Below are 20,721 nucleotides of genomic sequence, written 5' to 3' on the forward strand. Positions count from 1 at the left end.
TCAATGTAAATGGGGGAGGGTTAGGTTCCAGGGAAATTTATACACACACACACACACACACTCTCTAAACAAACAATTTAATACTGTACACAGTGATGATGATTGTGAAGCGTGGTTGAGGTGGTGGAGTCAGAGGATGGGATATTTCCCAGGGGATGCCTTACTGCTAAATGATGAAGTAGCAATTGTCTGAGCCCTCAAGGGTTAATTCATTGTTGTTAATGGAGCCTCACACTCTACAAGGCAGCAGGAATGGAGGGAGGGGAGACAGCATGGCAGACAGAGACACACCTTGTGTGTGTGAGAGGCAGAGATGCGCATTTTTCCTTAAGTACGCTGACACCACACTTAAGTACACTACCTTGTTAAGTTAATCAGCAAGCTGAGACCGCAGCAGCTGCTGCCAGGTCCTGAGTCCTGTCGTGAGTCCCCCCTGCTCTATAGAGATAGGGTAAGCGGGCTAATGGCAGGAGCACGGGGGAGGGGGACACCCTGACATTAACTCCCCTCTCTTCCCCCCCGCCCCCAGCAAGCAGGAGGCTCTGGAGAGAAGCTCCAAGGCAGAGGGCAGGAGCAGCACATGGCAGTGGGGGGAGGGACGGCTGAACTGCCGGCAATTGATAGCCTGCTGGGTGGCTGCTGCACAGGAAACTTAGGGGAGCGGGGAGCTAATGGGGGGCTGCCGGTCCAACCTGGTTCCAAGCCCCCACCAGCTCGCTCCAACGGGCTGCTCTTCCTGCAAGCAATGGACAAAGCAGGCGGCTGCCAAACAACGTTATAAGGGAGCACTGCACAACTTTAAATGAGCATGTTCCCTAATTGATCAGCAACGAAACAACGTTAACCTGGACGACTTTAAGTGAGGAGTTACTGTATTTGATTCTTTGCAACACTGTTTCAAACTTGAAGGCCTCACACAAGCCTGATAATGGTAGTTCTCAGCTATGAAATGGTGACTACTTAAAAATGTTAAGTCAGAACAAGACTCTCCTCACATCAGTTTGCAAACGATGGAAATAGTCCCAGCAAGCAAGGAAATAAACAGGGCTTTAATTATATTTTTCTTCCTCAGGGGAACTGGAATCTTGTCCCACCTCACTCTTACATACAGGGTAGGGTACAAATGCAAGGCATTAACTCCTAACAGGAGTTTCCCACTGCATCTGTGTGTAAAAAATGTAGGTTGATAATAAATATTAAGGTTGGTCACTTTCATTTGTACCATTTGAAATGCGCTATTTTCCCCAGATACAATCAGTAGAGAAAAGTAGCTACTGGCGTACAAAAAAAGTGGTGCACACTCAAATTCCTAAGGTATATTCAGAGACATGTTCCATGGAGTATGCAATTGGATTCTGCTCATTGAGCCATCTCAGAAGACCATACCAAAAGAAATGTACGGTCAATAAATTTTAAGGATTTTTAAGATAGCCCTTTGCTCAGGAGTCTGTTACATATTATTTTAAGAGCTGTTCTTAGCATTGAGCATTGTTCAATCTTTGGAGAAGTGCTTCCATTGGTTTTCCGATGCATTGCTTTGAGAGAGCCGTGGCAAACAGTAAGGGAGAGTATACTTTTTCTTAATCTCCTAATCCATTCCTGAAGCAGAACCAATCATCCCTGATTGAGCTGAGAGCTCTGAAAGAGGGGATTGCGGGCCTGCCGTTTGTGAGCGCCTCTGTTCCACAACAGGTGTAAGTCTGCAAATAAAATGAGTTAACTATGAATATATTCCAGACTGCCATCACTGGGAATCCCTCTTCTAACAGGAACCCAACCAGCAAGGTCCCAACACCTGCTACTGCTCGGCAGAAGGTTGACATTCCATTTTGGGTCCATTCACAAATGCAACATTCCCCCTCTCTGTTACTAGGTTTGGAGAAAGTCCTTATTGAACACACACAGTATTTGGAATTCTCTGCTAATGAAACTAAAGCAATTGCAGATGACAGCAGTCTTTAAGAATGTATCATTTCCCTTTTACTGAAACCCAGCACATTTTAGTGTTTTTTTTTTTTTTTAAATTCCTCATATTTGAAGCCAGTTTGTGATACTCTTCCCTCTTCTGGATATCGACCCCATCCCAAATAAAGTTCTATTTTGCATCTACAGCTACCCCCCCCCCCCCCAAAAAAAAACCTACTATGATCATTTAATCAGAAGATATGATCTTTTACCTAGATCCAATTGCTGCTCTTCTTTCCCCTAGACATACTAAAACACTGTCCATATACCTGACCATTATTATTCAGTTTTCAGTGAGACAGAACATGAACAAGTCTAGTTTTTTATTTTTAAGAATATAATTAGCTATGGGGGTTCTTGTGAGCAGTTACAATATCAAGCTACCAGACTATGAAGCTGATAGTCTCCAGCGAGAACTGACATGGGAATGAGGCACTTTCCTGCTCCAAAGACAATATAAGCTGCTCCAAAGTTTACTATCATCTTGCCCATTTAGGATTACTTATAAGAGCAACAGGAAGGTGCTCAAACATCAGGAGTCAAATTTCTCCTCAGGTTAGAGCTACTTGGCCCCATCACCATAATACGGGGAGGGAGGAGATCAGAGAGCCCAAGCAGCTTTCATCTACCCACTGAGTGCCAGTTAAAACAGCTAACCTCAACAACATTTCTCAACTTGTGATGCACTTTGTTCTAAATTGTCACCGGTGTCAAACATGTATCTTTTAATCATAAAAATAAAAGAGCTCAGCATGAGTGACAAAACTGGCCTAAGTCTGGTATAGCCAGTATAGTTGACTTGCTAGATCCAGAAGCTCCAGGTGACACATGCAGGACATGACTACCAACCTTCAGAATGCATTCAACACTTGCAGTTACATGAAAACAAACACATTCAGTGGGATACTCATATGCATGCCTTCCAAACTTTGATTCTATGGAAAAAAACCTGATCCTGTGATATATTTACAACCTTCACTGAGGAAAACATGGAAAGCGCATTTCACAAAAGACATAATTCTGAGTAAGATCAAGACGATAGCATCTTCAAAGTAACCACAATATGATAACCCCACAGGAAGAAAAAAGGCCTTTCAAAATGCTGAGCCCCCTCTCCTTACACAAGCCAGCTCTGAAAAGTACGTTTAAGCAATTGTTCCTTCTATAAGAAAGAGCAATGAAGAGATATTAAAATACTGGACTTGGATGCTGACGGATGCAAGAATTATTCATATCACGCCCTCTCTTCTGAAAGAGAGATCTGGGCAACAGCACTGTCTAAGTTTGTTTTTAAGAAAGCAGAAAAGAGGTTTTGCAAGGAACCGCTTCATTTAGATAAGGGCGTTAACTCCCCAAATGGGAAATACAATTCATTTGGCTTCAATAGAAAAATAATCCTTCTGTGTATTTTATGAATCATGCAGCACTTAAGAAAAAAGTCATCTTCTGAAGTGTCTAATGTACAGAGAGCATTTATAAAAACTAGAGGCTTATTTGGATCTAAAGTGCATTAATTTCTTAGTATTTCCATGTATTATCACATTTTAATATCCATTCCCTGTTTCTACAAATGCCAAAGTTATTCTATTGCCAGAACAGCTGTAAGATTGCAATTTGCCTTCCCTCCCTGTCTAACCTGAAGGCATTTCATTCAAAACCAAAGAGTGAGCTTGAGTTATTTCTAAAGACCATGCTTAAGTTTTGACTACAACGTAGCACTCAAAGCATTTTGGACAGGTACAATGAAAGTATCTGTCTGTTTCAGTTGGACTAGGAGACCTACGGAATGCTACTTACGTACTATCAGCACGAGTGTATACAATATGTGACCAGTTTAAATCATGTGGACTTAGCTTAGGGTGGACAACCTGTCGCTTCGGAGCCACATGCAGCTCTTCAGAAGTTAATATGTGGCTCCTTGTATAGGCACAGACTCCGGGGCTGGAGTTATAGGCGCTAACTTTCCAATGTGCCGGGGGGTTCTCACTTCTCAATCCCTGGCTCTGCCACAGACCCTGCCCCCACTCCAGCCCTTCCCACCCCCTCCTCTGAGCCTACCATGCCCTTGCTCCTCCTCCCGCCCCTCCCCAGAGCCTCCTGCATGCCATGAAACAGCTGATCGGGAGATGCAGGGAGGGAGGGAGAGGCGCTGATTGGCAGGGCTGCCGTGGGCAGGAGGTGCAGGGAGGGGGGAGCTCATGGGGGGCTGCTGACATATTACTGTGGCTCTTTGGCAATGTACATTAGTAAATTCTGGCTCCTTCTCAGGCTCAGTTTGGCCACCCCGACCTAGCTAATCAAGTAGTCATGTACAACACATATTCAACTTTAGGATTGCCATCTTTGAACTGTTCTGGATACAGAATTAGTTTTGCATTTAGACAGCAACATGGAGAAGTATACATCTGAAACAATAAGAACTGAATAGGACAATTTACAAAAATAAAATATTTGTTACACAGCATTGGCAAACATTGATAAATCTGACAGTGATAAGAACATTATAGAACCTACTGTAAGTTGGAAAATTTGTTACCATGCTACTCTTTGTATTTGTAGAAATATGCATTCCTTTGAAGCCCTCCTACAACTTTACTTCACCAAATACTTCTGTGTATTTTATTAAGCAAAACACGGTAAAGACCTTAGAGATGGCACTCACAAATATGCTACAGCACTTTACAAAACTATCGTTTTAATAGGTATTTGACAGCTTGCACTAAAAAAAGAAGCAGCTTTTTTTTTCTCTCTCTGAAGTGCCAGAGCACAGCTGGGACCTGCAACTCTATCATTCAATTACCTGTCCAGGACACACAATATCTAATGAATTTCATACACAGTACAAAGGAAATTATTTGTTTTTATTATTACAGTGAGCAGCAAGTTCTGACGACATCCCTAATAGGACATAGCACCAGATGCTGGAATAAGAAGGTTCCATATTAGTTGAAGAGATCTCAAGAAAGGGTAGCAATAGCACAAAGAATTAAGGATGAGAGACAGGGAACATGCAGTAAGGAAATGTTTAAAGGAAAAAAGGATGGCATATGAGGACAACGTAATGGAGAAGAACACAAATTAAAGGTCAGACTAACCTTTGTACTGAGTCACTTGTTAAAGTGGAGGGTCAGGGTGAGCAACAACTCAATATGGGCCTATTTTTAAAATGTTGAGAGGTATGGGGGACTTCGGGGCCATGATTACTCGAACTGGAGACTCCACCTATGGTGGCAATCTTAAAATAGGCTTCAAATATGTGAGTAGTCATGTCTTACATTTTCCCTTTTCAGCTTAGCTGAAAGTGACCTGACTCTGCATTCACAGTAGAATCTTACTACCCTGATATTACAAACACTCATTTTAACAGTGAGCAAGATACTGACCCTGCAAAGATGAACTAGTAGTCCCACCGACTTCAATGGAATCCCATTATCACGGATGCTGCATCAAAATGTTTTGTTCATTTAGTTTGATATTTGTGGTTTAATTACACTTAATTATGTATAAGTAAGTGCACTTGAAAATATTTTGTAAGAATTATGAAGTCTGGTGTACCAGACTTATGCAACATTTTATGCCTTTGCCAAGAAGTATTTTATGAAAGAAGTATAAGGTGTGTGGATTAGCAATTTTCATTGTAAATAATTTACCTCCTCACCAGAGGGCCATTGTCCAGGAATTACCAGTCTTCCAAAGGACTCCTTTGTTTGTGCGGATATTAGGATGTTGATGAATCCAAACCAGCTGGTATGATGTTATTCACCCACTGCTGGTATACTCCACTACTTCATAGGCACTCTCTTTTAAAAGAAACTATATTTACTCACACAGGCAACTCAGAGGATGGTAGTTCTTCAGCCAAAAAAAAAAAAAAAAAAAGTGACAAAACAAATTATTCTCTTTCATAAGAACATAAGAATGGCCCTACTGGGTCAGACCAAAGGTCCATCTAGCCCAGTATCCTGTCTTCTGACAGTGGCCAGTGCCAGATGCCCCAGAGGGAATGAACAGAACAGGTCATCATCAAGTGATCTATCCCCTGTCACCCATTCCCAGCTTCTGGCAAACAGAACCTAGAGTGCCCTCAGCTCACAGTATGTGCGCCAGATATTTAGCTTTGCGGTTCCATTTTAAATATACAAAGATAACAAACTTTCTATAAGAGGTGCCTGTATTGTAGTGCTGTACCCTAATTCTGACACAATTTAGCCCTGAGAGTATTCTCAGAGGATGGGCACCTTCTTACTGTGTAAAGGTGAAAAATTTCTTCCTGTTAATATGTTGGCAAACTGTCAATTTCTCCATAAATAATAGTTCTAAGTGTCAATAACAGTAGCTCCAACAGATATATCATAGCTCAACGTTCTCCTGTTTATTAAGATTGCATGGCATCAATCCACACTGTATACAACATTATATCATAGGCTATCAAAATTTTAACCTCAGATTTTTTTTCTGAACACTCGCTCATTGAGCGAAGTCCAAGCTCTCCTCTTTGTTATTGTTATTTGAAAACCTGCCTTCTCTCACACTTAAAACTGTGGGAAACCAGAGGACAGTTCATGGTCATTCTCTCTCTCTTCCCCACGCTCCCACCCTTTAATAAAACCTTTCCTTTTTACATAGTAAGCTTGCAAATTAAGTTTTCAAATTCCAGTCTTTGTGTAGAGGATTCTCTGCTCTAACTCCAATGATAATATCTGCTCCATTACAAAAATTATCTGCTACTGGCTCTATTAATTTAAAAAAGTTTACAGAATGAATACCTTATTTAGTTCTTTGGTAGTCATCTTATTATAGCAGGCAACTTGTAGGGCTAAAAACAGTTTCTATTATAAACTTCATTGTATAGTTATGCCTTTTTTTTTAAATCATCTTTTGGGGCAAATTATCAAGTATGGAAACTTGAGCATAACAGGAATTTAGTTTTGTTTTTTTTAAGTTTCATCAAAATCCCTGGTCATATTAGACTTTTGCAGAAGAGAAGGAAAAATTTACACTTTAACCCTTTAAAAAAAAAAAAAAAAGGTAACCGTGGCCCTCTCATAGATAAGTTCAAAACAGCCAGAATTTGAAGTTTTGCTGGTAAGCTCTCATTGAGAAGTCAGTCATTCCACTCTCAATTCTGGAAAAAAAAAATATGAACTGAAAGTTAGCTACTACACATGTGCAGTAGAAAGTTTTGTTCAGTCAGCGTTTGCACTTTGTGTGCAGTTTCTGCTGTAAACAGGCTTTAAATGGCCACAAGGTCTTAAAACCGCTCAAGTAAATTAACCAATGCACCCCTGTTGGCATATGTAATTAGCCGTTTCTGCACTTGCATTGAGAATGTACAGTGCCTCTACATTTCACACTACTCTAAGATTTCAGGGCATTAGGATACTTAGCTCACTAGGGCTTGTCAACACCTACCTGAGGATCAATGCTGCGGCGATCAGTACATCAGTGGTCATTTTAGTGGGTCTAGTGAAGACCCGCTAAATTGACTGCTGATCGCTTTCCCGTCAACTCCAGTACTCCACCTGATTGAGAAGAGAGAGAGGCGTCGATGGGACAGCATCTTCCGTCGCATAGTGTGGATCCTGCGGTAAGTATATTTAAGCTATGTCTATTTGGGTTACGCTATTCACATAACTCAAATGGCGTAGCTCAGATCGACTTTTCCCTTTAGCGTAGACAAGTAAGGTAGCTTAAAAAGTTCCAGTCTCTTCAACATTTGGAGCAGTGTACGTGTTCATGCTGCCTTAGGTATGTTTTAAGAACACTGGGAAATTAAAAGCAAAATGTGTCATTCAGCTTGCACAACCACATCCTTTAGCCTTACTCACTTGAGCCGTACTAGTCCCACTAAAGTCAGGAACAGAAAAGGACTAAAGAGAGTAATGGCTGCAGAATCAGGTCTATGGTTAGCAAAAAACAGGAAATGCAAAGTTAATGTTACAACTGCAACATTAAGTTGACCACATCAGACCTCCTGAATATTTTATTGTATACAGTTCAAGGTAGTCAAATATCAAACTACACAGTAAAGCACAGTCCATAAAATAGAGGCTTTGCAAAGTGAAAGAGTTAAAGCTGCTCTTGGAACCTTAACTGTTGCACTTGCTGATTTTTGGTAACTGACAGTGAAACTTCAATGATGGTTTGATGCCACTTTTTGTTTTTGTATTTGAGACAGAACGACAATGAAAAGAAACAAAAAGCATTTTATTGGTCTACTGTCCCAGGCAGAGAAAGTAACTTTCCTTCTCTTAGTCTTAGGTTTCAGCCAGATAACAGAGAGAGAGCAGATTCTTCACTCCTTCAGGTCTCCAGTTACAGTTTAAATGTCTCATTCAACAACCATTCTAGGCAGAAATATTGGAGTCAGTGACTCCAGGTTTTTTCCTTCCTTGTACTCATGCAATGGGTCATTTCACACCCTTTCGTTTTAGATTTAGGGTAATTTTGAGGACGGCCGTGTTCACTGGGCTCTTATGCCGAGTGATGTCATGTGACAGTATCCAACTACTATGAAAATCTGCTGCTGTGGTACAGCCAATTCCACAGAGAATTTAACTGAACAGTCCCTGTGTATTACCTCCTGACAAGCAGAATCACCAGCGGTGCCAGATCTGTCTGCAAAGTCACAATATAAATGCCAAATGCTTATCATTATCATTGTAAGTAAATAAAAATCTTATATTTTTGGTATACAAAACAAAGACTACTCTAAAAACAAAATATATACATAAAGCAACCTGTAGCTCTGGTCATCAGACTTTTGGCATGTGAAAATTCATAGCTGTAGTGTCCAAAAAAATAAGATGTTAATTAAGATTGTATTACAAGCTCAGCAACTTTATTCCTATAATGCAGGGATCGGGAGTTTGAAGTCCAATATGGAGTACCATTTTAATTAGCATGTATTTAGGAAATTTAGCTTTTCCAAATGTCACTAATTCAGCTCCCATTAACAGAAATATAGGATTGCTACAATTGGAGAAAAGTCACAGTATAAATCTTTCAGGTCCTGAATTACATCCTAGCCACTTGCTAGCCCAAAGCAGACAGGAAAGATTAATAGGTTTTTAAGGCCAGAAAAAAATCATTGTGATTGACTAGTCTGACCTCCTGTATAATACGGGGCATAGGAATTAATACAAGGAAATCCTATTTCAAGTCCAATAGCTGTGCTTGAGATAGAACATATTTTAGAAAAACATCCAATCTTGATTTTAAAATCTCCAATGATGGAGAATCCACTGCAACCTTTGCTAAGATACTCCAATAGTTATTTTAAAAGTTGTGTCTTATTTCTAGTCTGAATTCATCTAGCTTCAAGTTCTAGCCATTTGACCTTGTTCTATCTTTCTCTGCTAGACTGAAGAGCCCTCATTATCAAATTTCTGTTCCCCTTGTAGGTGCTTAGATAGTGATCAAGCCACCCCATAACTTTCTTTTTGATAAGCTAATTAGATTGAGCTCCTTAAGTCTTTCACCAGAAGGCATGTATTCCAATCCTTTAATGATTCTCAGGGCTCTTGTCTGAACCCTCTCCAATTTATCAACAACCTCCTTGATTTGTGGACACCAGAACTGGACACAATATTCCAGTAGTGGTCACACCAGTATCAAAATACAGAGGTAATGTAATGTCCCCACTCCTATTCAATCATTCCCTTGTTTACACATCCAAGGATTTCATTAGCCCTTTTGGCCACAGCATTGCACTGGAAGCTCATATTCAACTGACTTGGGGACCATGGTGGATAATCTTTTTCAGACTCACTGCTTCCCAGAATAGAATCCCCTATCCTGTAGGAATGGCCTGCATTCTTTGTTCCTAGATGTATAACTTTAGATTTGGCCATACTAAAATGCAAAGTTAGTTTGTGGCTTACCAAGCAATCCAGACTACTCTGTATCTACCAATCCCCCAATTTGAGTCATCTGCAAATTTATCAGTAATGATTATATGGGATTTTCCTACAAAATCATTGATAAAAAATATCAAGCAACATAGGGCAAAGAACTAATCCCTGCAAGATCCCACTTGAAGCATCTATTTGACCATGTTACCCTGGTTATAATTATATTTTTGAGACCAATCATTTAACCAGTTTTTAATCCATTTACTATGTGCCATGTTGATTTTGTATTGTACTAGTTTCTTAATGAAGCTGTTGTGTGGTACCAAGTCAAATGCCTTACAGAAGTATAAGTATATTACATGAACACTATTACCTTTATCAGCAGATCAATTCTCATCAAAACATATCAAGTTAGTTAGACAAGACCTATTTTGCATAAACCCATGTTGATTGGCATTATATGATTCTCCTTTAATTCTTTAATAAAGGAAACCAGTTATCAGCTGCTCCATTATTTTGCCTGGGATTGATGTCAGGATGACAGGCCTAGAGCTACCTGGGTCATCCCATTTTCCATTTTTAAATAGTGGCATAGTAGCTTTCTTCTAGTCCTCTGGAACTTCCCCAGCGTTCTAAGACTTATTGAGATTAGCATGAATGGTCAGAGAGCTCCTCAGCCAGCTCTTTTAAAAATCTGGGATAAAAGTTACCTGGACCTGCTGATTTTAAAATGTCTAACTTTGATAGCTGCTGTTCAGCAGTACTGGAAAGTATTTAATCGTATGATACTAGTACATAAGTTGCCTCTCCCCCCCCCAGATGAGGGTGGGCCAAGAAAGTTCTCTCAAATAATCACATCCTTCTAGTATATATCTGATAAATGTGAAGGCCCTCCTGAAAACCTTTGGCTGCTGGGAGACAGCTCCCTTCCATCACAAACTTTCCTCCCTCTCCACCAAAGTGGAAAGATCTTCCCAGTCTTGGAGGAGAGTCTCTGCCACCTTATCCAGCCCCTTTTAGGAGTCCTCTGCCAGCGTCTTAATATTAGCCATGAAACCAACCTCTTTGTCCAGTTTCACTCTGAGTAATGCTTGGAAAAGCTATGAAGAACAGAAAAGTACTGGGGGCTGCCTCTAGAGCCTATAACAGAGATTTGTTTGATAAGATATAGGTATAAGGCAATAATGCATGAAGCCTGCACACCTGACCCTGTAAGACAATAGCTTAGCATATGGATATAAGACTTATAAAGCTTTTGCATAAGTAGTTTAACCAGGAGCAACTTTGAATCACAAGACAGCATAAGACAGAATCCTGTGATAAGTATGACTAAACTACTGACAGGTAACCGCAAAATACCAATTAATGCAAGTTTGGTTATTTTAGGATAGGAACATCAGCAGAAGTTGAATTGCAAGATTGCCTTAGTAACCACTGATCTATATGCTAATAATTTTGAGGTAACTAATATATTAACCTATAATATGAGAATACCCCAACATTATCAGGGTGAGGAAATTTAGTAATGGACCAAAGAGGCTGGACATCCTTATGAATATTTACCGTGGCCACCGACCCTACAACAGGGTAAACCATCGCCTAAGCAGTTGGGATCTTTTGGCATGCCATATATAGGATAAGATCTTCATGGACCACCAATTCTAGTCTCCACAAAGATGATGTGAGTGTATGATTGCTCTGATGCTGGATGTATGGACAATTCTGTGGTACATTTACCTACTTCTTTGGGTTGGAGCATCTGTGGTTTTATTAATTGAGTTAATAAAAACTACTGCAAATTCAAAAGGTTTTTCTTCAGTGCGAGTGTTGCTCCTGTGCACACCAGGGTTCCCATACTAAATGTAATTCTAATAACTCTAGGCCTGATCTCCTGATGAGACCCTGCCAAACCACAGAGTGTTGATTGGGGATTACTAAGAATCAATGTAACTAATACGCAACCTACAGATCAGGCAACAACTCACTGCAGGAGGAAAGGGTATTGCGTCAGGTCATGCTCAAGAAGTTACTGGCTATGTCTACTCTGTTTTAGAACTGCGGCAGTGAGTCTCAGTCTGAATCTACAGACTTAAGTGGTTACAACAAAACAGTATGAGTTTTAGGGAAGTAGAGACAGTAAATGAAAAACAATTGCTTAAGAACTTAACTGACTTTTTAAACATAATGTATGATGAGTTCATGAGAGAGACTGGGAATTCTTTTATACACACAATCTCTCAAGTACTTCAATCTTTCTTTGCTTATAAAAACCAAACACTGCTTAAGAGTAGGGGTTTTTTTCATTTATTTCATTTTAAACAAGGACATTAGATGAAAGGAATTTTTGGAAGCTTGATTTTAAACTACAATGCCAGATCAGCTTTAGCTATCTAGAACCTATTTTCCACTTGCAACAAAATTTTTGTGGGGAGTGACCCAGTTTACTATTGAAATCAGATTTTTATTTCTTGTAAAATGTTTCCCAAGAACTCAAACCACCAACTTCCAACATACATCATTTCACCTTCCTTAGTACCTACTAGGTAAAGAAAAAATATTTACAAGAATTCCTTTTGCCAGAAAGTCCATATAATTTTTCTTAGCTAAATTACCTGAGCAAGACTTGAGCTATTAACACTTTACTATGATGTTTGGAGCACTATACTGGTGGAGTTCTCGTTAACTACATGAACGGTGTTGCAACTTGAAAAGGAGTACTTGTGGCACCTTAGAGACTAACAAATTTATTTGAGCATGAGCTTTCGTGAGCTACAGCTCACTTCATCGGATGCATTCAGTGGAAAATACAACTTGTGACTCAAAATATTACTCAACATTGCTATGAAGGAAAAAAAAATTATATTCTTTGCTGTAATAAAAAGGGATCAATCCTCTTGAAAATTCAATTCACAGGAACAGAATACTAATTGTGATACCTTCTCTCCATATCTACTATAGTCATAAATCTTTAAAGCACCACTAATGTTTCATTTATTATATTTACTTAATATTCAGTGGTGGATGATTTTGCAGCATGCAGCATTGGAAATGGTAGTAATCAAATAGAGTAATCAAACATTTGTTTATTTCTATACCCCAACCAGTAACTGAACTCAAACAATTGCTGGGGGAGGGGAATGATGCTAACAAGCAAATGAAAAGAACAGTTGTATTAATTAGTCTGCTTCTATTGACAGAAGAGATGACACCTTATTTCATTTGGTGAAACAAGACTGAAGTGATACTGAAGCAACTGCATAAACCTAAGCTGGCCCTTTAGTTTGTTAAAATGACACATACCTCAAAAGAAAAATGTTTTGATTTCAGAAGTGCTGTGCACAGCAACTGCAGATGCCATTGGTTTTAACCGGTGTTGTGTGGATGCCCAGCACTCCCGGAAATCAGGAGTTCTAGGCTACCTGAACAAGAAACGTTTGACTGATTTTTGTACAAATCTCTGACATACTGACCGTTTTACAGTTTCCACAACATTCTTATGACAGATCTAGAGCAAATTATAAAAAGTGTCAGTTCATGTTTAAACTTTTCTTACTATGTAGCTTTTAAAAGTAAAAACTTTTATACTACATTTTCACAAAATTCACAAAGAAAATGACGCACCAAAAAGCATGATGAAAGCCAACAGTATACGTCATCTGTGAATTCAAGACCATCTCTTACAAAAATATACCTGGTACACAGTGTAGAGAATGCTGAAGTAAGCACTTTTTTCTTAGATAGCAAGACAAATCAAATGTTCTATGTACTGGCATACACTAGACTCATAGACATTAAGGTCAGAAGGGACCATTATGATCTTCTAGTCCGACCTCCTGCACAAAGCAGGCCACAGAATCTCACCCACCCATTCCTGTGAAAAACCTCTCACCTATGTCTGAGCTACTGAAGTCCTCTAATCGTGGTTTAAAGACTTCAAGGAGCAGAGAATCCTCCAGCAAGTGACCCGTGCCCCATGCTACAGAGAAAGGCAAAAAACCTCCAGGGCCTCTGCCAATCTGCCCTGGAGGAAAATTCCTTCCCGACCCCAAATATGGCGATCAGCTGAACCCTGAGCATGTGGGCAAGATTCACCAGCCAGATACCCAGGAAAGAATTGTCTGTAGTAACTCAGATCCCACCCCATCTAATATCCCATCACAGGCCATTGGGCCTATTTACCATGAATATTTAAAGATCAATTAATTGCCAAAATCATGTTATCCCATCATACCATCTCCTCCATAAACTTTAAGTTTAGGGCTTAAAATAAATAGCTAAAACAAGCCAGATTACATTATACAGAAGTGGAGGACTCTTTGCATGGGTTCTGATACAAAAGGTGTGTGCCAAAAAGCTACTGACCTTTCAGTCACTAGACCTTTTTAAAAAAATCTAAGCTAGCCGTGGTTGGAGCTACTGCATTGGTCAGACTGCGAGAGACAAACCTCTGACTACTTAATACACAAACTCCCGTTGTCAGTCTTCAACAAACTATGAAAGCAGTTATTGTCACCTCAAAACAGAAGTGCTCAGTGCAATGCTACGCTACCATCCAATAAAGATATTTTAAAATTGTTTTTTCTACAGTTGGCCAAAGTTTAGACCAAGGGCTGTAATTGGCCTTCCAGTGCTTTTGAGCCAATGGCACCATATGAAGCACTGTAGTAAGAATTTGCACTCAGATCAATCAGCTATCCCAGTGTGCCAGTTGAGTATGCAATCACCTGCTTCTATTTGTTCCTGCTGTCACCACAAGTTAGAGGCAAAAGGAGAGAAGACAAAGGTAAAAACACAACTACTGGAGCTTTTTTTACCAATGGAGAAGACAAGAACTCCAATGGGCAGGCTAACATCATGTCAGAAAGAGAACAGCAGCAGAGAGACAGCTGCAGCCCGAAGACTTAATCTGTAATGACTTGCGGTGCCCATACTTGAAGAAGTTGGATCTCTTGCCTCCTCTTCACTCCATACAAATAACTGTCTTGCTGAACTTTGCAGGCAAAAGAAAGGCAAGACAAACTTAACATTGCACAATGCCTAACAGAAAAGATTTTAACAGACTTACCAGAAGAAAATGAAAAGGGAATTTCAAAGGATAGAAGGTAAAATAAATAGCTTGCATGAGGGGATGGGACCCAGATGTAGCATTCTGGCAAAAAGAATTCTTCTAAATGATTATGTAATGGTGAACCAAGCTGAACATAATTTGGTGCAGATCTTTAGAAACCCTAAAAGCAGGCACAAAAATGTGAAGCCCTCCATTATTTAACCCCAGATCCATATACTGGAAGACAGCACACCTGAACAGATCAAATAACCTGTAGTATGGAGTGGCTAGGGATGAGAAATTTCTCACCAACCCATATTGCCCAGGATTGTAAAAGCTCACCATGATCTTTAAAAAGGCATAACAAAGAGTACTGACCTGATTAGTATACATCAATCATCCTTCTTTTCTTCTTTCACATTTCTCCTGGAAATCCCCAATTCCACGAAGACCAACTATGATAATGACCACATATCACTCTGTTTACCTCTGCTAGGTTTTACACAGTAAGCATTTTGGAGCAGCAATTTTGTTTTATGCTTAGCTTATTTTTCTATGTTATAAAGTATTGTATAACACTATAGTACTATAAAAAAAAGTACGAATAGTGGAAAAGCTGGAGCTAGCCTGGGGAGACAGTTCTTCTTCCAGGATGGGCACAGCAGTGCCTGCTGATGACCAGATATTTTTGTTAAGTAAGAGCCTGCTCCTCCTATTGAAGTCAATGGGAGCAGGAGTGGGCCTCAGGCCTGCACTCCAGAATAACTTATGACAAACAAAAGAAGTGCCAATATTTCTGGCCAGCTCATTGTGTACACGTACACACACCCACACACCTTAATGAATTTACCCTAAGGACCAGCTAATTTAAATATCTTGCTGACCCTGAAGTATGCTAATTGCTCTACAGCAAATCAGAAGAGAACGAAACTGTATTCGATCAAGCCATTTTAGCAACTTAACTGAGCAGCAATGGATATATAAAGTGCTAGTGATTGCTTGAAGAACTCATGAGATTATAGGAGAAGATTCTGATCTGAGTTACACTGATTTAATCCCACAAAATTCCATCAACTTCCTTGGAGTTTTTATAGATTCAGACTGGTGCAACGGAGATCAACATCTGGCTCTGAGAGTCCTCCAAGATCAAGCATGGTTAACCAGTCTCATCGCTAGGAAAAGTTGCTTCATGAACTAATATTACTGTCTTTAGGAGACAGTATAAAGCTTTGCAACAAACAATTATCACATCATCATTTCAGACACTGGCAATGCAGCATTTAGCATTGAAGTTTTGGTTCTAAACTATTTTCCTGGAGTTTATCATATGGCCCTAGTCACTTGCAACAGGTTGAAAGGTGGATAACACCGTACTAGATCACAGAATCTGAAATTAGAGACAGAAATGACCTACTAGATGATTTAGCCCATCCCCCCTCTAAAGTAGGATTGTTCCTTATATTATGTGCTCTACTGCTTTGCCTAGCTCAGTGTCAGATGTCTCAAGTCATAAGTTCTCGAGACACCAAGAGTCAGATTTTATATTTATCACAATCATTTTATAAAGTTTTAGATCCAAGAGTCAGAAAAGTTGGTCTTTGATAACTTGACTGGTAAATTATGGTATATTAAAAACATATTGTGATGCACTTTCAGCTTAACTATAGCTACTTTTAAAAAAAAAAGTGAACATTTCAAAATAGGCTACTTATACACACACAGCAGTAGGTAGTTTATAAATATATTTTCATTCAGTCCCATATAGTTCAACTGAAATATCAGATCATTTACATGAAACAGACTCGGAGTGCATAATCCTTAGAGTTTGAGCCTGCACTCCAATATGTGGTTTGCAATTGTGGGCTTGGAAAATCTAGTTGCTGTGCTAACGCACCCATGCACAATAGGCTATTTGCCCCAAAATACACCGTGATGTATGCTGTGTAACTGCAAGCAGAAGCGAGTCCTTCCCAGCTAAATCTGGGACACTAAACTTCACCAATTCCACTGAAATTGCCCACCTCACACACCACCATTGAGAGTGTAATGATATGGCATTACACCCTCCGCTGAAGAATTGTAATGTATTTTGTGGATACTGTATGTAATCCACTAGATATCAAAGGTGAGATAAAAGTGAGAAAATTCAGAGTCAAGGCTGTTTCTGCAACTTTGCCTCACTTCATAATGCTTAGTTACTAAACAATGGCTGACATTGCATGGATGTGCTGAAAAATCCAGGCCGCCTGTAAATAGTATTAAAAGCTATAAGACAACTTTTTGTTGTAAATTTTCTTGTTTGGCTTTCAACATGAACCTGTTCTCCCCACCCCCCTAAAAACTCTACTATTCTTTGTTAACTGGTCACACCTAGTCTGGTATTGAAAAATTTGTTAGTCTATTCACTTCCCTCCTAAAGTCTGAAAAAGTTGATTTGGAAAGAGCTACCAAATTCCCTTGTACTTTAATGGGAATTGTGACACTAAATCTTACGCAGCTTTAAAAAAAAACAAAACAAAACAGGAGGAGTTTATTTAAGATACACACATAGTTCAAAGAGCCATTGAAATGAACAGGCAGCTGCTTCAAAAAGTTCTTTTAAGATCTGTACTTTTTATATTTCAGGCAATACACACAAAATCAACAGTGTTTCTAAAAATACTCCATCACTAGGGTCATTTGAAAGAAGATCAAACAAAGCAATACATAGTATACTGTCAAGAACAACGTTGCAGTGGCATGGGGATGATTTAGGTGACCCAATAGGTCATATTTCTATCTTATGTTTTCCTAAAAAAAATAAATGTTAAGTACAAAAAGAAAAGGAGTACTTGTGGCACCTTAGAGACTAACACATTTATCTGAGCATAAGCTTTTGTGAGCTACAGCTCACTTCATTGGATGCATTCCTTCTGTTCCTGGAGGCCCTGCAATACCAGGTCAATGCATGGGGTGGACAGAGCAAGCTCCTATTCCATCCCCCTGTTCCAAAAATCAATTTAATATACAGTCCTTAAATAAAGGACATATCAGATATTAAACTGATAAGAACAGACACTATGCTTGATCTTAGCCATAAGGCCGAGAAGCGATGAAGTGAGCTGTAGCTCACGAAAGCCTATGCTCAAATAAATTTGTTAGTCTCTAAGGTGCCACAAGTACTCCTTTTCTTTTTGCGAATACAGACTAACACGGCTGCTACTCTGAAACTAGTTAAGTACAGAGACTATTTACATTGCAGTACTGTTCCCTGCCCACCCTCCCCTTTTAAACAGGTATGTAACTAACATGATAGATAAAACACACTGCCTTCAGCACTTAATTGTACTAAAGTGACTATTTAATACCAATAACTTAAACAGGGGGAAAATGTCCATCTGTTATTGGAAAGCAGAGAAACGCAATGTAATCAGAAGATAATCCCCACCAGCTAAATTATTTTCTATATACTGAAACAATGGGGGTAAGTCCCAGACAGAGAACAGAGTTCAAACACTACTTTATAGGATAAAAATCTATGCAAGTTAAATAAAATGCAAGGCACCACTCTGATCAGCACACTGCTTTGAGTGCAGCATGATCTCCACTGAAGGGACACGTTATCAAGAAGAGTTTCTAGTGCCTGGTATTGGGTTTTAGGCTAATTATGGCTTTGTATGGAGGAGAGACGAAAGCTGAATTTTTTTGAACATTGACAAAAATGTTTCCTTCTCAGGGATGGCCTCTGAGCAAGGCATGGGAAGGGGGGGCGGGCGGCTTAGGTCCAGCTGGACCACTCCCAAAGCCCTTTTGAACCCTGCAGAACTGTGCATCCGTAGGGCATTTTTAAAAGCTCCCGCGGCTCCTGGGGAGCTTGAGCCCTGCGGCTGGGCAGAGGGAGTGCGCGGCCTGGGCTGGGGACTAGGGCTGCTTTCTCCCCACGCCCCTGCCTGCCCTACTGGCCCGGAGCCGGGCAGCTGATGGCAGCTGACTTCGGGGAAGTTGGAGTGAAGGCAGAGGGGGCGAGGCTTGCTCAGAGGATGCCCCCGGGGAGGGGGGGCAGACCGGGGGACGTGTACGGGGGGGGGACTGTACCCCGGGGGGGGGCGGGCCAGGCACCCCTTCCTGAACAACTGTACCCCTGGGGGGGAGGGGATGGAGGGCCCGGGCAGGGGGCGAGGGGCGCCGGCGATGCATGGCGAGGCCCCCCAGGGAGAGCCCCTCAGGCCCGAGTGCCGCGGTGCCCAGGGGGTCCCTGGGCTGGGGGACGGGGGACCGCGCGGAGTCCCGCCCGGCCCCTCTCACCTCCGGTGCCGTCCGAGTTCTCGTTGAGGCTGCCCGAGGAGTCGTGATGGGAGCCCACACACCCGCCCATGGGGCCCGCCCGGCCCGGAGACCCGCCGCTCCCCGCCCGAGCTCCGCCACCGGCCGGGCAGGCGCGATGGCTCCGAAGCCTCCGCCGCCGCCTGCTCCCTGCCCGCCCCGCCGCGCTGCGCTTGGGCCCGCCTCCGCCTCCTCCAGCCCCGGCGCTGCGCCGGGCCCGCCTCCCCACGTACCCCGCCTCGGGGCGGGTCTCCCCGGCCGCCTGCCCGGCCCATAGACCTGCGGGCAACACCCCTCAGCCCCCCGTCCCCCAGTCCGGGCAGGGAGCAGGCTGGGCAGCCTGGGGTTATCGTCACCCCATCTCTGTTTCCACCACGGGCAGAAGCGCCCCAGTACCTACAACACATCCCTACCCGTGGTACAGACCCGGGGACAGCCTGGGAGAGCCCCCTGCCTGCACCTGTGTCAGGAGCCCTGGGGGAGTCCAAGGTAACTCCCCCTCCGTGATGGAGGGCAGCCTGGGGTCATCCTCCTCCCTCTCACTTCACTTCTTTCCGCCACCCCAAAGCTCAGAGATGCAGGCAGCAGCCAGAGTAACCTCCTTGTCTCATGGCAGAGTCCACACACCTGCGCTCCCCCCACCCCCGCATCTCAGCTCAAAGCGGAGGCCTTACTCTTCATAATGAATTTGATTTGTTATTTTATCATTGTGACTATTTGTTATTTATCCCGTACATAAGGGACTCGGCCCTTGACAGACGGAAAATGATGAGGCCTGTAGAATGTAAGTGCCTGATCCTGCAAATGCTCAGGGATTGGAGTATTTTTACACATCGGAGTGGTCCCATTAGTTTCAAGGGGACTACTCACCTGAATAAAGTTATTCATGTGCGTGAGGGTGTTTAAGCTTAGGTTCTAAATCAGACATAACATACCAGAAGGTAGCCATAACCCAGTCTCAGCTGTGAGGATGCGTTAGAGCTTGCAAAGTATTTGAGATGAGAAGCACTAGAAGATGGCAAAGGATTATTATTATGACTCAGATTGAGGGCCCAATTTCCAAGAAGTTGTGCAAAACTCTTTGTACAATTGCATATCTAATATACAGGTACAACTATGGTGTCTGAGTGCACAAAATATATTGCTCCCCAGACAGGGATCATGCCAGCCAGACACATATAAATTAGTTACACATTTTTGATTGTACAGTTGTACTCCTGACTTTTGTTTTTAAATCAGGCCCTCTCTGTTATCTAGGTTTTCATGTAATTTATTTTAGCAAATGAAATATTGCACTAAATGCATGTTAGTAAAATACTGATACACATCTGTAATACTTATGAGTGTATAAACTGCCCCCAATATTTTCATTGTGTTGTACTGATGATCTCAATAAACCCTGCAAATATTAAATAATTTTCAAGATACATAAGTGTTATAATCTCCATTTCACCAATGAAAAACTGAAGCCCAGAAAAATTAAATGTCTTGCTGAAGCTCACACACTGAGTCTATTCTAGTCTGTGGTCTAGTCGAAAAGATTCTTATACCATC

General features: G+C 41.3%; 1 protein-coding gene and 1 non-coding gene across 2 annotated transcripts in view; both read right to left on the minus strand.

The window, feature by feature from the left end:
* The window catches only part of UBTD2 (ubiquitin domain containing 2), a 107,028-nt gene extending 87,729 nt beyond the window's left edge, over positions 1-19,299 (minus strand). Inside the window, exon 1 of the mRNA XM_074960577.1 lies at positions 19,150-19,299. Within this exon, the coding sequence (XP_074816678.1) occupies positions 19,150-19,219 (70 nt within the window). The 5' untranslated portion in view covers positions 19,220-19,299. The remainder of the gene's footprint in view (positions 1-19,149) is intronic.
* On the minus strand, positions 17,762-17,958 carry LOC141993049 (U2 spliceosomal RNA). Its single transcript, XR_012640744.1, has one exon. It is a non-coding gene; the product is annotated as a U2 spliceosomal RNA (small nuclear RNA).
* Positions 19,300-20,721: the final 1,422 nt, after the last annotated feature.

Source organism: Natator depressus, chromosome 8, assembly GCF_965152275.1.
Source record: "Natator depressus isolate rNatDep1 chromosome 8, rNatDep2.hap1, whole genome shotgun sequence".
Taxonomy (NCBI): Eukaryota; Metazoa; Chordata; order Testudines; family Cheloniidae; genus Natator; species Natator depressus.